The sequence below is a fragment of the Schistocerca serialis genome, chromosome 2 (genome assembly GCF_023864345.2).
Source record: "Schistocerca serialis cubense isolate TAMUIC-IGC-003099 chromosome 2, iqSchSeri2.2, whole genome shotgun sequence".
Lineage (NCBI taxonomy): Eukaryota > Metazoa > Arthropoda > Insecta > Orthoptera > Acrididae > Schistocerca > Schistocerca serialis.
The window spans coordinates 1,092,536,449-1,092,555,149 of NC_064639.1; the positions used below are offsets into that span (position 1 = coordinate 1,092,536,449).

Sequence of the window (18,701 nt, forward strand, 5' to 3'; positions counted from 1 at the left end):
AAAACTGAACTAGTTCTTCCAAAGTTGTTTCACCACAAAATATCACAACACACTTCCTCTTTTCAGGCACCACACGAAAGACAAATTGCAGATACTGAGATGAGTGACAGTGGTATAGAAAAGCAACTATAGTTGCTTAGTTGTGAAAAGGAACCCGGACCAGGTCAGATACTATAAAATTCGACATAGATTATGCGAAAGAACTTGCTCTCCTTATAGCAACACTTTATTGTAGTTCACTGAAGCAATAAAGGGTACCTAGTGTTGGGCAGAAGTACAGGTCATTCCCACTTTGAAGAATGGTCAAAGAATCAATCCACATAATTGTAGGCCCCTATAGTTGACATCAATCTGTTTTAGAATTTTGGAATATTTTCTAAACTCAATTTTTTTTTTTTTTTTTTTTTTTGAGAATGAAAATCTCCTCTACGAAAACCAACATGGATTCCTCAAACAGAAATCTTGGGTAACTCAGTTCATTCTGTTCCTTCATTAGATCCACAGCATTGTAGACATGTGTGCCTAGGATGATGCTGTGTTAATTGACGTCAGGAAGACATTTCTTACAGTCCCTCATTACCATTTGGTGAAGAATATGAGCTTATGAAGTACTGGACCAGATTTGTGATTGGATTCAAGACTTGACAGAATTCGATAAATTGCTCTTAATGAAACAAAATCTACAGATGCAAAAGTCATTTCGGGAGAATCCCAAGGAATTGTGATAGGACCATTACTGCTTATAATTTATATTAATGATCTAATGGATAATGTCAGAAGCTGTATAAGACTGTTCACAAATGATATGATTATCTAGAAGAAGTAGCAATGCCAAAAGACAGTAGTGATTTGCTGAAGACTTGCAGAGGATTGAGGATTGGTGCTGGGACTGGCAGTTGACTCTGAATGTAAATAAATGTAACATATTGTGCATATGTAGGAGAAGAAATCCAGTACTGGGCAATTCCACTTTTGATGACAAATTGCTGGAGACAGTAACTACCATAAAATATCTAGAGTAACCATACAGATCGGACTTAAGTTGGCTGAAATTCTGAAAGAGTACATTCCAGGAAGAGCCAGATGACATATTACCTCCCAAAAGTGTCTTGGAAAACTATACCACAATGAGAAACTTCAAGAACTTTTGAGCTAGTAAGGATGTCTGCTGACACTCATTCTTCCCACAAGCCGTTTACGAATGGAACTTGGAATGGGGGATCAGTTAGTGGTACCAGAAGTACCCTCATAATACACAATGCTAGGCGCTAGTGCAGATATAAAACTTGTAACTGAATTAGATCTGTATCTTCAGCAAATCTACTGCCAATTCCTTGAACAGAGGAAAAAAGCACAGATCACACTTACCAACTGAAAAAAATTATCGGCAGGACTGACATACACAAACTTTCCATTGACACCTGTGATCACAAGTGACCAGCACCCTCCCCTTCCACCCCCCCTCCCCCCCGTCCCTTTCCCCAAACTTTATCACCTCAGATAATTTACTTTCCTCTTCCCGTTGGGTGTAGGCCACGCTCTGTGTATCCACACCTCCAAATAACAGCAACTGGCAGAACACTCACATGGATTCAGAACATATCAATAATGTGAAACATACTGCACACACTTCACGTGCAATAGCCTAAGCAGCAAATGCAACTGATGTCGTTATCCATGAGGAAGTAGTATGTTATGAATTAATATTGATCTTGAAAAAATATCAGCACAATGAGTAAAGTACAAAAACTATTGTAGCTTTCAGAGCTACTTGTTCCTTCCTCAAGGAGGAAGCAGGTAGTAGCAGGTCATTCAAGCCCTAGGACACGAAGATGAGGGGAGAATGATCTTTGAATTGACATCCACCACATTACTAACATCCCTCCATATTCAGAGAAGCCTTATGTTACTGGATGAACAGTTGTATCATTGATTAAGTGTTCACTTACAAACATGATGTCTATTTGTGTTCTAATTTCCTATTTGTGTTCTGATTTCCTGTGCAGTTCTCGTGGGGAAAAAAACAGAACTCAAGATATAAGTATACAGTAACATTCTCCAATCATTTCTTTTATATCAGTCTTTCATAAAATTAGTGCTAAAATCAGAATGTACTCTCATTTGCTTTCTTTTGTGTGCTAGTTGGCATAATAATGATTCAAAATTTCTAAAAATGTTTGAAAATTTTGCAGTTGGTATCTACAATTATAGATGAGTTTTTTGATAGCAGCAATCTACATGTACAAGCTTCTACTCATTCTTCTAAGTGGAAACTGCTGGTTTCAGTATATTGTAGCTTTGTGTTATTTTTAACATACATGACAACTCCACCTTTCTCCATATTTTCATTAAAGAAAAAATTATAGCCCTCGGCCTTTAACATATGAATTCCTGTATTTACATGGTGCTCAGGCAGATACCATGAGTCAACTTCCTTTTCTATATAACCCCCCCCCCCCCTCCCCCCACACACACACATCTTTGATTATCATATTAGTTAATTTACTTTTCCTCCTCCTGTTACATGTAGGCAATGTTTTGTGTATCCATACCTTCAAATAACAGCAACTGGCACCACAAAGATACAAGCCCTGCTCACCGTCAGCAGCAACCCGGTCAGCTCCTGGTTAACTTGTCTGATGGCTTTGATCATCTAGGATTGATCACACCACTGCAGAACCTCAACAAAACTCCCATTTGTGCATGTGAAGTTACTGAAGTTACTCTATTCAGTTCACTCCTCCATATTTTTGGATAGGGTGCTAACTGCTTTATTTAACAGTTAGTGCCTCAATATCCTCTCTTAACCTGCTAAGGCTAGCGGTAGGTTTTACAATACTCAGATAAGGTATTTTGATCGTACTTTTTGCTGCAGATGTTGGTCAATACACATCCCATTACTACTGTCTAACAACAATACCTTTCCTTTTCTACTCATCTCAGCTTCTTTTCTTTCGCATCTCTACTGCACCCTAATCTTTTCTACATCTGAATGAGGCTCCACTCAATTTACAGTTAACACGTCATATATATATATGAAGACAAGGTTCCTTAGAAAAGGATACTGCTAACTTCCTTTCCTACCCCTCTCCAGTTTGAGCATGTGTTCTGTCTGTAATGACTTCTACATTAATAGGATCTTAAGCAACTAATCTGTATTTTTTTCTCTCTCACACACAATACCCCTTCACCGACAATGACATTTTGGATTCACTTGCACGTATATAATGGTATGATAATGTAGTGAAGAATTCTTTAGTAAAATTCACAGTTAAGTGAAGGGTTTAATGTGCTGATAAGCCATAGTCTAACAGATCTGAATCTCTGTCCTGACATTACACTTGGAGCTAAACCACACAACTCCATAGCACCAGTGTTCCTCAGATGAGTAGGGTGAGATATAGACCAGTAACCACAGCCTTCAGGTCAGTAAGCTGTTTATACACTTCCGGGAAAATAAACTGCAACTCTCTCAAGGACTGTGCTCAGTAGCACTAGGATATATAATATGTGTATAATGAGGAGTTGTCGTGTTAGTGATTCATTTGTCACATTCATCGGCATCTGGATAGCACTCAGGAGACCTGCCTGAGCACACACTACTTTGACTCTGCAGGCAGTAACTGTTCTTAGTTTAGTGATGGACACAGTCTGCCATACTCATTATCAGTTACAACCATGCGCCACCATTTAGTATGTACTCCTGTTAACAGATTCAGCCACTTGAACAGGGTCACACTGTGGGCCTGTGGGAAACTTGATGGACATATTCACAGATTGCTGCACATTTTGAGCACAATGTATCAGCGGTGTATTGCTGCATTTAGCAGTAGTCAGTGGAAAATCCCCACATCCATAGACCAGGTTCTGGACATACACGAAGTACAAATGCATGTCAAGACGGGTGCTTGTGCAATCAGTAACGGTCGACCAACTATCATCCAGGGAAGAAATCTGGACACATCTTGCACCTGCTGTATCACCAAGCACCATTGGGAACCATTTGCTTACAGCATGAATACGATCAGGAGTGCCTCTAGCCAGGCTATCACTGACACCACAATACTGCAAAGCATGCCTATACTGGCATTGTGAAAGAGTAGATTGGAGAGTGGAATGGTGCTCTGCGGTCTTCAGTAACGAGAGTAGGTTGTGTGTGCGTGCGAGTGATAGACGGACATGTGCGTGGCGTATACCTGGCAAGTGGCCTATTGTCGAGTGTATCTGCCCAAGAAGCACAGGTCCCACCACAGGCTTCACGAAGTGGAGGGCATCAGTTACAACTCGTGGTCGCATGTGGTGTTTCTGGACAGTGAAGTAACAAGTACCTGCTATGTTGCATCGGTTGCTATACCTGTGCTACTGCAATTTTTTCAACTGGAAGGTGATTGCTTTTTCGACATTACATGTCCACATATGCTTGTTGTGACGCAATGTGTCCTTCATGTCCTGGCCAATAAAATCACCAGATCTCTTGCCAACTGAACATGTACGGGACATGATGAAGCGAGAAATTACTCGTTCTCCAGAGCCTGCCAAGAACAATTACTGAAATGCAACAAAGGGTGCAAGATGTTTGGAACCATCTATCCCTGGATGCCATTCAGCACCTTTATAATTGTTTACTTAATGGCATCTTTATGATTGCGTACTTGTGTTGTCACCAGACAGGAATACATTGTATTTTGATGCAGATGTTTGGGTACTATTTACTGTTACGTGTTTCATTTAGTCTGATTTTGTTATGATATGCTCCTAAAATGATGCACTACCAGTCGCATCACTCACCAATAAAATGACCCTGTCCTAGAGGGTTTTGCATTTTTTTTCCCGGCAATGTATATCAATGATGCAGCTCTTGAAAGATATAGGGCTGATTGTATATAGGCTCTGACCTTAGATTGTAACTGAAAACGGCTTCTGATCAAGCTTAACCCAGAAATATGTGTTGTATAATTGTCAATCCTGGGTGATATTGCTCTGAAGTAGAATCAATTTTGACTTGTTAAAATTTGTGGATCAACTGTAGTGACATTACAACACAACACTTTTGATTCGAATAAGAAGCTGTCATTAACCCATAAATATGTAACTATGCAACTCCCTCACTGCTGAAAGAAAAGATCGAAATATTTGTGTGTTTATTTTGGCAGCCCATATACAGGGTGATTCACGAATATATTTGGATATTTTAATATGTTCTTCTACAAGTAAAACTAAAGAAAAAAGTTCATATGAACATTGGTCCACAAATGTTTGGTTACAGATTTACGGCTAATAAAAGATTTTGCTTGAAATTTAGCAACTTCACTAATATGAAGCCTTCACAAAACTGAACGAGATTAAAGTAAAGCACAATTTCCATTTATTTTGTTGTTATTGATCTGGTGAATCTAATAAAACATGTCCCAGATGTGTATCTGCGTAGTTTTCCTGAACATCCAGAGAAGCAAAGACGTAATTTCAAAAAAAATTTAATTTATCAGTTACGTGGCCCAATTCATTCTTTAAATTCCAGATAACTGCACAAAGTTTTGAACAGAAGTTGTAGAGAATTTAATTTTGGAAAAACTGAAACTGAATGAATGTGTATTCTCCTGTCATAAATTTGTAAGGCATCCCTATTTCATAAATAATCAACAAACTACAACAGTCACTATGTGGTTTCACTTAAATATAGTGTTGTTATTATGCTCTTTCACTGAACAATACAGAAAACTAACTCGTTTCAAGGTTAGGAAAGACTGAAACAACTCACTACTGGATGCCAACGATGACATTAATGTCTCTACATTCTTAAATTTACTTGTATAATAATCTTTGCTTTTCTGGTTGTTCTGGAAAGCTAATGCAGATACATGCCTGGGACATTCTTCCAATTCATCTGTGGCATGAATCAGCAAACCAGTGTTTAATAGTATTAGTTGAAAACAGTCTTGGTTGCAATTTTAGTTTTTTTTATTTATCAACGCGTTTCACCTTATTTAGGCATCTTCAGGCTGATCTTAATTTGGTATTTCTTAGGACAATCCTTTAAACACTGTAGCTAAAGGGCATCATCAAGTACATCAGGCCAACATCACCTTCGTTAACCTCAGTATATACTTTCTAGATGGACGTGAGTGACTCCAAGACTTGCATAACGCATACACATTTACAGGAGCAAATAATAGAATAAGATGGGGCTTAAGTAGTTAGCAGAATGCAGTAAGTGTACCAGGTTCTTGAGGTAAGAATGTTGATCAAAAATGCTAACAACGTACAAGATTGAAAGGTACAAATTCCAATAATTCATGTTGGTAGTTTTGAATATGGAGTAATTATTGTTCGAACACACATGATTATGAAAACAACAATCAGCACAATGTATGGACATTATTAAACAAAGATAATAATAACGAGGATAAACAATGGTTTAAAGTTAACTGGAGGGTAGCAGTAGCTTAGGAAACGAAAGGTATAAAGGGCAAAGGATGTACAATTAATGAAAGGGGAGGGAAACAGGCAAAAATAAATTAAAAAAATGAATAATAAAAAAAAGCAGAGAAAGAGAAGGTGCAAGATGAGCGCAATGAAACTAAAACTTTAGGTGGAGGTAAGAGAAGATAAGTTATCCACTGTTGACAGCAGTTTACCAGCACAAGAAATATTTTACAACCCTCATAAGTGATTGAACCACATCTGAAGTTATGAACGAGGAAACAGAATAAATGTTTATTTTATCTTCTGAATATGGCATTTCATGTTGCAATTGGATGAAAAAATACAGTTTGTTTCATGCCAAAATAAAAAAAATAATAACTGAACGTTATTTATGATTATATTCTCTTCCATAAATTTTAGTTACCATTTCTTACACTAAATGATTAATGGAAAATCTCATATAAAGACGTGAAACAAATACTAACAAAGAGATAGAGGGGCTGGCCAGTACTTACCTCAGCTCAGTACAGCCGATAGATACACAAAAAACAGAACCAAAAATTTACGTTCCTAGATTTCGGAACAAATGTTTCTTCATCAGGGAGGAGAGAGGGGAAAGAAAGGGAAGAAGGGAAAGTAGATTCAGTTACTCAGCTGACAACCATGCCTCCATCCTTGCTACCCTCCCTGTTTTCCTTTCCCTGTTGCTTCATAACCTGGGTTGTGAGTAACTGAATCTACTTTCCCTTCTTCCCTTTCTTTCCCCTCTCTCCTCCCTGATGAAGAAACATTTGTTCCGAAAGCTAGGAACGTAAATTTTTGGTTCTGTTTTTTGTGTATCTATCGGCTGTACTGAGCTGAGGTAAGTACTGGCCAGCCCCTCTATCTCCTTGTTAGTATTTCTTACACTAATTCTGTTCTATTTTTTGTGCTATCTTTCACCACAGATAAAAGGAGTGAATCATAGTTAGCAAAAATGGTGGAGTTATCTGAGCTTCTGAAATCAGAAAAACAATAAGAAATTCATATGTAATACATATATTTTGTAGTCAACATTTATTACACCCTACAGCACAGTGTCATAAATTAAACTGCAACTTACCTGTGCAGCTCCTTTTGGAATCCCTTTGCAAAACTGCTGTACATCTTTATAGCAATTCTTCTTAATCCTGGGATCAAAATCAATATTCTCTCTTTGTTGAAATAACTGAGCTCTCAGTTGTTGCCTGCAATCTTTGGGTATGTTTTGTTTCACATTTCGCAACGTATCATTGCGAACAATTTCACTTAGACATCGTATAACATCTGCTCTGTAATCATAATTAATTCACATACATAAATATATATGAACATCATAGACTGTAACTAAATAAAACATAAAAGCCAGAAGTCACAGTTTGTATATTGTAATCAGAAAATAAAAAATATCTTATGTTTCACTTAACTGCAAGCAGTCCATGGGCAGCACATGCAACGAGATGAGGCAGTTAGAGATAAACTCTCTGTCCTTTGTACGTGAAGTTAATAACAAGAAAGTTAAAGGTATAAGGAATGGAAGTAACAGCAAATCAGAGTTTTTTTTATTGTGAAGTTATCTATGTACAAACAAATTTATAGCACTACATGCAATAGGAAATGTACAAAAGATAACATCTGAGATACAGATTCTAGTACAGTAAGGGGTTATTCCACATCATACCATGCAGGTCATGTCACCCATCATCTCAGATTTTCAAGAAACATTGCACATTTGCTTATTCTTATAACATACAAACTTCAGCAGTACACACACACACACACACACACACACACACACACAACTTGAACCCAAGTCTGCAGTCAGAGAGCTGAAACAACAGTATGGTTTCAGCTCTCTGAGCTATAACTGTGTGAATCTTTTTGTTGTGCCTATCACGACTCAGCATCTCTGCTATATGGTGAATAGCAACTTTCCTTCTCTGGTATTACTATAGTCTTTAAAAATTACTGAATTAGTTAAATGACAGGAAATAAATTTTTACACCTGAAGTTAACTTGTCTGCCTAGAATGAATTATACTTAAATATGCTAATTTGATACCCTTGCATCTGAGGCAGTGAGACAGTGAGTGGATGAACTTACTTAAAATGATTCTTTTACATCACAGCAAAAAGTATTTCGATTTGAGATCTGTGTGTCAGTTAGCAGAAGACCCATTAAAATTTTTATTTTATTAAAAAGATTACAATCTAGGGGATTATTTAAGACCAAAATCGGGTTCCCGGCAGGTTGGTGAAATGTGATATCAGCACTTTTCCACATCCTCACAATTTTTCTGAAATCAAAAATTGAAGTACATTAATATTTTTTTTTTTAAAATTTTCTTTGTTACTTTGCTGCTTCAATAACTGCATATCTGTTGACTATATGCCTTACTTAACTTCTGAAAAAAAAATTCCAAATCAAAAGCTTCATAAATACCCGAGTTATTTGCATTTATGTAGGTAACCACCATTTTGCACTGACATTCTTGTAGAGTCCAGTTATTAGAATATCACAACACTTGAAATTCAATATAAATTACAGCTGTAGTCTGAGACCATAAAGATTTTGCAGAAGTCCCTATATTATAAGTGTAAGCAAATGTGCACAGTTTTGTGAAAATCTGAGACAGAGGATTAAAAATCCTCGAATTATTGTGTGTTTTGACGTGGAGTGAATCTGAATTAAATGCTGAAGAGATTACTTGGTGAAGGGTTATCAGCTAAAAAGGAAGCTTCAAGACAAATACATGTTGTAGCAACAACCAAGAGCTGTGCTGCAGTTTAGAGTGAACTGCATTACTGCAACATTTAATGACACAGCACACAAAGGCATAAAAATAGTGTGAGAATATAAAGCAAGAATCAATGCTGGGAGTAGTTATAAAAATCAAAGAATAAATGAATATCAGTGATAATGTTGCTTAGTATAAACACTTTGTGTCTTGAATGTAATTGATATACAAGGCACAGTCATCACATCATCTCTCCTCTTAGTGTTAATGGCATCTTTGACTGAAGCAGATGCGACATCTGGGTCATGTGACAACTGGTTTTGCTGCTGCTGAGGCATCAGGGTCTGCATCCAATGTCTGTTGCACCTTGTTTGTGATAGGTGGTGGAACAGCAAGCGATTCTGTCTTGCATGTGATTGATGAGTAAGGTGATTTGCTCATACCAGCACATGCAGTGCTGAGCGCAGATTTAAGATGGATGACAAAGATTGTTGTTCGGGTATCCATGACATCAACCTAAACATTTTGACAGCTCTGCTGAGAACTGGATACAGTCCATCCTATGGTGGCTGAAAAGGCTTATAGAAAGCATTGTGGTGAACAAAAACTTGCAGAGGTCAATGAAGATGAAAGGTAAGTGAGTCTGTTCATCTCTCGACGCAACAGGCCAGAGCTGCCGTATCTGTGTGCGTAGTTTGCTGACAAAGTCTGATGCCTCAATAAGTGTGTCCCTGAGGAACTCACCAAGCATTTAGATCGGTTGGCTATAGACAATATCTCCTGCTGTAGATTACAAATCATCCTTGATGGACAAGAAGACCCAGGAGGATGATAAACAGCAGCTTTTTTTGTCCAACATTGCGATTCATGCACTGAAGGGATATCTCTTCACGGTCAGTCCAGGCATTCTTCTAAACCATTTGCTGCAAGATGATACACCATTGTTTGAATGCATTTCATGCCTAGCAGGGCACCAAGTGCCTTGAACCAGTAAGATTCAAATTGCCTGCCCTGGTCAGTGTTAATGCGAAGGTGCACACCAAAAAGAGCACTCAATCCACAGAAGAATGTGGCTGGGACTACTTCAGCATTGATGGTTGACCATGGGAAAGACTTCAGTCCAACAAGTGAAGCAGTCGATGGCAGTTGGGCAGTAAGTATATCCTTTAGATGGTGGTAAAGATCCAATGACATCAATGTGTATGTGGTCGAATCACTGGCTAGGTGGGACAAATGGGCCAAGGGGTGCACTGACATGGCAAGAGCTCTTACTCTGCTGATAGGCCATACACTTTTGCACTAATATCTTGCAATCTTTGTCAATACTTGGCCTCACAAAAATTTGTTTAACCAAACTTGTTATACCTTGGCCTCTGGATGAGACAAATCGTGCAGGGATGAGAGTGCCTGTTGCTGAAAGTTGATAGTCACAAATGGGTACGGCATCTACGTGAATATCTCACAATTCAACAGCACGTTTAACAGTGGTACTTGGACATGATTGAACTGCAGACTAGATCGCTGTGTCAGTAAATCTTTCAGCTCGTTATTGGGTTGCTGGGTCAAAGTGAGTGCTCCATAATCAACTGCACAAGAGAGGGTGTCTGCTGGCACTGTAGTTATTGGGTATAAGACAACACTGGATACAAGACGACCCCCTCCCCCTTTTTTAAGAGGCTCCTTGAGAAAGAATTTATTTTTTAACATATTTTGGCTAATCAAAGTTACAAACTTTTTTGACATAAGGCATCTGCTTAAAAAATTAACATTACATCTAATCCTAACTTACACCATTTACTGACAGTCTACATTTTGATAATACAAGCTTGTCGTCTGTGTTATTTCTATTTTTAATCATCGTCGGCATCATCCTAACATGACAGCTGTGAAACTTAAATCTTTGTTGTCACAAATATTTGGCAGTTTCTTCTGAATATGTTGGGATTTCTGAGGTTGTGGTTATGGTAGGGCTTGAGGACATAGATGTTTTTTTCGGAACACATAGTGGATTTTATTTCTACACTGATGTAAAAATGTTACAGTGTCTCTTGCTTCCAAACATAATGTCTGCCCACCACACTCTCATTCATTGTATAGAATCGGCAGCTGACACACCCCCAATTATTCTCAACATACTCACGGTGAGCATCAACAGCAGCTGCATGAAACACACAAGTATGCCACTGCCCCCAATCTAGACTTTCAGCATCTCCTGCATAAATGTATGCTATTGTTGAACATTTCTCAAATTTTAAAGCTAGTTCGATTCTGAGTACAAGTGGATTCAGGCAAACTGCAGTTTAAACATGGTAGACGTTTATAAAAGTCAAAGTATGCAGTATAGATTCCCATGGCTGGTAGCACAATGAAAGAATACGGTATAGACTCCCATGGTTGGTAGCACAATGAAATCTGCTGGCTGCTTAGCACTCTCCTCCCCCTGCTGAATGTAGTTCTCAGTCAAGCTGGTGTCCTGTTCCACCTCTTAATGCTCTGTAGTGCTGTACTTGAGCAACAGTGAAACATGAACAAGCAATATAATTACTCTAGGGTGCAGATCATAGGCAACAACAGCAACTAATACATAAATAAAAGGCTGTACTCACAATTCAGTCCAGCTCTTGAACTTTTGGTCATCCTATGATCTAGTGAAATCTGTTGGTACTATCATCACAATGGGTCTTTCCTCAGTAATTTAGTCTTGAAATAACAATTGCAATCAGCTTAACACATTTTATTCTGTTTGTTAGATATTTAATTCTGTATTAATTTTCTTTTTCATTTTATCTGAATGTCACCATCTTATTCTAAAGCTGATTAAAACAGGGTACCATTTTTCCCCGGTATTTCAATATGAGAAGAGCGACCGAATTTCTCATTTGAAACCCACTTGGTAAATCATTACAGTTTCTCATAACCAAATAAAATACTGAGTTGGGTTCCGAATCAAGTAATGGTTTTTCCAAGGACAAGAGTTTTGCCTTACAGTGTTACCTGCAGCATAAATGTATGTATACATTATCCATATAGGTATGAGAACTTTTATTGCAGACCTGTTGAAAGACAACAGAAGTTTGTGAGCTGATAGAATTTAATGCTATTTCCCCCTGTGTTTCACAAAATTGTCAATTTTTAACCAGAGCAATAGACTGTTGTAGTGGCTAGTTCATAGTTTCTCGCATATCCCTTGCACTTGTACGGCTTGTCAAATGTCACACAACTGTTCGAGTAAGGATGATACTGCATAGAGTGCTACCGTATATCAGGATATTTACACCCTATTCAAATGCAAGTATTGTTTGTTAAGCCCTACCCTTCAGGATTCTTCAAAATAAATTTTTACAGAACCTTAAAAGCCAAAGCTTCACCTTTAAATGTAAGATGACTCCTATGTTAATCTATAAAACAGTTCTCCCTCAATGTGGACTATATGAGTCCTAAATTATCCTATATATAGTGGTGCAGCTGACATGGCAATTAATTTGTCTGGTTTGTGACACAAAGCATACATCAGTAACTTGTTGTCAGCAACAACTGTAAAATGTTGCCCCTCGAGCATGTGCCAGAATTTCTTGAGTGAACTGTATGGTGCATAAGCTTGCAATTGTATCTTTACCAGCTCTGCTGTGATGGGGATAGCTTCTGGCTGAAGAATACTAAGGGCTCCAAAGCTGATCTACTTGCTGCTGAAATGCAGCACCTATTGCAGTTGCAGACATATCAAACATTAATGTGAGTGGTGCTTGTGGGAAGGGTTGAGTTAACAGTGCAGCCTCAGTGATAGAAGTCTTCATTTTGTTGAAGACTGTCTCACCTTTGCTTGTCCAAGGCAGTTTGTCACTAGGATTTCTGTGAGCCTTGTAAAAGTTCTTTCAATGAAATGGCCAAGAGTGCACAGTTGCACATGAAATGATGGTATAAATCAGTGATGCCAAGGAATCTTCGCAACTCAGTCAGTAACAGGCTGCTGGAAGTTTGTTATAGCTTCTACCTTCTCCAGTGGTGACCGTATTCCTTCGGCATTGATGGTGTAAACTACAAAGCAGGCTTATGGTGCCCCAAAGATGCACTTTGATGGGTTTATGAGTCATCCTTGTGGATGAAGGTGAGTAAAGATCTGGTGTAAATATCACATGTGTTCAGTTTCGGCATTGGCCATCACCAACACATCGCGAATATAAACATAACTTAAGTTGAGATCTTGTGTAACTTTATCGATGAAATGATGGAAGGTCCATGGTGTTGAGCAGTTCAAAAGGCATCCTCATCAATTCAAAGAGACTGAATGGAGTACAGAAGGTCTATGTAATCTGAAGCAACAGATTCCTGGTAAAATACACATATTAAATCTAACGTGGAAAAGATGAGCTTGCCATGGATGTTAAATGCGAGGTCTTGAATGTGCAAGATAGGACAGCAATCAGGAATTGTTCTAGCATTGAGCTGGTGGTAATCAGCATACTGATGTCAACCATTGGTTTACTTGGGGACTACATGCTGCAACAATGCCCAGCTACTGCTTGACAGGCATCAAATTCCCTATGCAAACATAAACAAAACTCTTGTTTTGCTACTTTCAATTTTTTGGTGTTAAGAAATTAGGCTGAATGCAAATTAGCAATCCTAGTCTTGTCAGTATATAATGTATTGTCGACTGTCATATTGGTGTTAGTGAAAGTAGCTGCTAAGTTATCTCCAAGAACTGTTTCAGAACTTCTACATACGGAAATCACCTGTGATCATTCTCACAGTAGTACTGTCCACACAGAATACAGATCCGTGGCTGCCCAAATTAATGATGGTGTCGAAGAGATGATGGTGGTGGAGGTCCAATAGCAGGACCTAAAATGACAGAAACTCTGCTCCAAGGATAGTGTGAACCACATCTGGCAGAATAAATTGCCATCCAAACTTATGAAATTGACCTGAGTTTAGTGATAGTGTCATGTGACCATATGTCAGGATGATAGAACCAGTAGAAGCAAGGAGATGACAGACGTCATTGCTGTGGCGAGGCAGATGGGAAGGTACATCAGCTCCTGTGTCCAGTAAAGAATTGCAGTTTCATACAAAACTCTGTGACAAACAGTTAACGGCTGCCATTTTGGAATGCAGTTGTTATCGTTACTAACCTAAAAGTGCATTTCTCATTGCACAGGGAGGACTGCATTTCTGTGCTTCAGAGGCAAACTGCCTGTGGTACCAGCAAAATTTCGCAGCTGAGGCAATAGGTTGCATTTCCTCAGTGATCAGTAGTGTTGCAGCTGGTGACTGGAATGCCATATTTGCAGAGTATCTTCTGCATGCCACACTGTTAATCAGCACATTCACACTGTGGCAGATCCGACATTGCAAAACTATGATTTAATATGCAGATTGTGCACAATGCAGATGGCACAGTTGGTTCGTATTTGATGTTCACAGTAGAACTGTACAAAACATCGATCAAATCCAGGAATAATGTTGGGGTCAATGAAGCTGTTGAGGTTTTGAGTAAATTATTTTACTGCAACATTTAATGACAGCTTGGAAAGGCATAAAAACAGCCTGAGAATATAAAGCAAAAATCAACAGATGGAATAATTATAAAAACCAAAGAATGAACAAATCTCAGCAATAATGTTGTTTAACAATCATTTTGCATCTTCAGCTTATTTGATATACAGAGCACAAGAATCACTACAGCTGCATGAATAAAACACAAATGAGTAAAACAGCAAAAAGATTAAGTTCAAACACAATCTACACTAGTAACCTTCTACCCTTGTTTGTAATTTCTGGATGCATCACAAACAACTCAAAAAAGATTTTATTTGTTTATTTACACGTCTAGTTCTGTAGGACCAAATTGAGGAGCAAATCTCCAAGGTCATGAAATGTGTCAGTACATGAAATTAAAACATAAAAGTAATAACAGATAAAGTAAAATGTTTATGACCCCAAAAATGTCACGCTACAAGTTTAAGTAAACACAATCAACAATATAACATAAGAATCAGCTTAATTATTCAAGGACCTCCTCAACAGAATAGAAGGAGTGACCCATGAGAAACTCTTCAGTTTTGATTTAAAAGTGCCTGGATTGGAGCTAAGATTTTTGAATTCTCGTGGTAGCTTACTGAAAATGGGTGCAGCAATATACAGAACACATTTCTGCAAAAGAGTTCAGTTTCACTAATTATATGCCCATTCTGTGAAATAAAAACACGTCAGGTTTTGTTGAATTGTGTGTTAGAAACTGTAAAAAGCGAGTCTTACTGTGATTTAGCATTAGTTTATTTTCTACAAGCCATGAACTTATGTCATGAACTGCACTATTGAAACTGAGCCAATGTTGTACACATCCTTTACTACCAAATTAGTGTCATCAGTAAACAGAAATATTTTAGAATTACAGGAGTGGCCCTGGCCCCAACACTGATCCCTGGGGATTAATGCTGGTGACCTGGTACTCACTCCCCAACACTTCCTGCAACTGCTGGCCCACACCTCTACCGTGCGAACTACCTAGCAACAGAACCTTCTTCTTTCTGTTGCACTTTGCAACTGACTTGGGCCACCTAACTGCTGAGGACTGCTGCATGTTTCCTACACATACATCTACAAGACACTCCCCTCCACTCAACTCTGATAGTTGGTCAAATCTATCGCATATATGCAAAGTAAAACTGTCTGAATACCTCCTCCTTCTAGCTGTCTTCATAGTCTTCTATCATTTGGTTTTCCTTACAGACTCCTGACCTAACTCTGTCTGTTTTATCTTGTCACCATGTCTGTTCATTCCACATATTCGTTAAGTAGGTCTCCAAAATTTTTCAGTTGTGATTTAACTATACCTAGCAGTCAAACTATTAATGAAAAAGTCAACAGATTCACAATGAATAAATAAGGTGAGTCAAACACACAATGAAAATACATAAAACTAGTGAAAAAGAAATATCCATCTAAAAACTACAAGTTTTAATACGTAAGAGATCGTAAAAGGGTAATCTTTCATCTCACGGTATTTACTTTTTATTTATGGAAAAAACTATCTGGATGGTTTGCTACAACATTATTTTGCCTACCAGTTCCCATAATGCTATCCATGTAGCAAGTTTGAAAATACGTAAACTAACTGTCAACTGAACTCTTTGTTTAAAACATAATAATGTCAAATTCTCAAGCTAAAAAAGAATGGTAAGTCTGTGTTACACAAAAGTAAAAGTGTAAGCAGACGACCGATACTGGCCATAGGTACAAATGAATAATTGTGACAATCAGTCAACAAGCCAAGCAAAGGCAGTACAACAAAAAGTGCAACAGCAAAATTTAAAATTTCAATGTTCTACGAAATCAAGCATTTTGTCAACATTTATGGAAACACCCTGCTATGATGCCAACTGCTTCAGATTGAAACTACGAATCTATGAAATAACCCAAACCTCATGGTTTTCTACTTCTTTTATATACATTTGATTGTTCCTCAGGATTTATGTGCTTATAAGCTTAATTGTTGTGCTATAACTCAGCTGCTATGAAAGTAAGAGCAGTAGCATTTATTTGTGAGGTAACATTATTAATTAGCATAAAATATTTCACTTTCTGCCCCAAAGGTGACTTCTTCACGAAGATCGTATCAACATGAACACAGTGGAAATTATTTACAGAAAAAGAGAGTTCACTCACTTTCTACACTGATTCGTTCTCAGCTTTATTAAGGCCCCAGTACGCAGTCAAATAATTTGTCTAATCTTCCTATGTTTGCCAAATATTGGCACACTTACAGTGCTGAAGTTTAACAGAAATTCTGAATGACAGAAAATTTGACAAGGTGATGGATGTTGTTTGCACTTACGTTTCACTGCACGCTTTTAGTGAAAAGTAGTTCTATTACAATGTTTTTCTTAGTATCATGAGTTTCCACAACTATGGAAACTACGATCAAGGATAAAAACAGAATAGCACTGGCATTTATCAACATGGTAGTGCGTCTCATCTTTTGTGTCCATACACTGGACAGAAAGAAGTTACGAAAAAAAATCAGTACTCCACACATAATATCCAAGCAGGATAGTAATAACATAAAACAACTGAAGCGCTCCAGTTCTTCAACATATGATATAGACTCTACGTTTCCATGTTGTGGTAGTTTAACGAATTGTCATCAGAGGGCCAAGTAGAAGAGAATAAATAATTTTATACTTCTGTCTTCCTTTTGAATGTGAGGCGAAGTAAAACAATTATCAGAAGTTTGGCTGTCCGTCCACAGACAGTTGACATAATCAACAGGTTTCGATCTTATCATTTCCTTTGGAACATTTTAATATGTTTCCTTCTCATTGTAAACCATTCCCTGGACCAGCACCTTGCTTTCTTCTTCTTCTTCTTCTTCTTCTTCTCCTTCTCCTTCAAACACAGTGCCAGAGACAGTGTTACAGGAATGATTTATCTGCATTTGTTACCAATCCCCTTGTGTCAAAATATATCGCACACAAACAGCATCTGCTTCGAAAGTGAGGTTCAACTGACAAATTTTGTTGGTATGTGTACAAGCTTGTTTGACACAGCCATAAGAGAGAATTTGACAAATAATTCAAATCCTTTACGAGGGCCTTAATATGCAAAAGAGAGAATAACAAATAAGAAAAGCAAACTTACTTTGTCTTAATAGCAGGACAGTAGCGAATGACAGATTGTCGACATGCTTCTTTGAATTTGTACGTGAAATGGTAATCTTTTAAGGATATAAGCTGAAAATGTTCAACAGCAGCTCTACATTTGTAGTTTGATCTGACATCAGGTTCATTTTTATGTGCAATGAGGCAATCCATAACATCTCCCTCATCCTTGCCAGTTTCCAGTTCTGCTTCACAATGTTTCTCCATGACTTTTTGACAGACTGAGAGAATTATAGGATTCAGTTCAATGTGCTCTGCCTGTTCTTCTGTGAAATTTGCAACTGCAGTTTTACACTTAGGATCAAGACTGGAAATAACAAGCAGAATAAGTTATTAATTTCCACTATATTAAAATAAAAAAATGCGTCAGTCTTTAGCGGCTTAGTGCTACGTACCGTTCCAGATTATCCTGTAGGCATACCATTTCTTCACCCTTTCCAGTCTTCTCATAACAGTGAATAGCTATGTCTTCCATGCATACTTCCTCCACCTCAGGCAACAGATCAACACTAACAGCCCTCTGGCGCATAACTCTACGTATCTCAGCAAGACATTCAGATTTCAGCTGTATGAAGTTACAGACATTAACAGAGGTATATTAAAAGTGATTTCAGGTAAGACAACATATTTTTTCTATGCATGTAATTCATCAGCAATAATAAACAAAATAAATAAATAGTCCCTGATAACTTTTTTTTATTAAATTAGTTCTGTTGTAATAGTCCAGACCATACAACATTCACTTAAGATATAGCTCAAAATGGTTCAAATGGCTCTGAGCACTATGGGACTTAACATCTGTGGTCATCAGTCCCCTAGAACTTAGAACTACTTACACCTAACTAACCTAAGCACATCACACA

General features: G+C 37.9%; 1 protein-coding gene across 1 annotated transcript in view; it reads right to left on the reverse strand.

The window, feature by feature from the left end:
- LOC126458549 (Golgi apparatus protein 1) overlaps window positions 1-18,701 on the reverse strand; it is a 156,758-nt gene that overhangs the window by 78,012 nt on the left and 60,045 nt on the right. The window contains exons 8-10 of the mRNA XM_050095669.1: window positions 18,234-18,403; window positions 17,819-18,145; window positions 7,526-7,733 (exon numbers count right to left, since the gene is read on the reverse strand). Of these exons, the coding sequence (XP_049951626.1) occupies window positions 7,526-7,733; window positions 17,819-18,145; window positions 18,234-18,403 (705 nt within the window). The remainder of the gene's footprint in view (window positions 1-7,525; window positions 7,734-17,818; window positions 18,146-18,233; window positions 18,404-18,701) is intronic.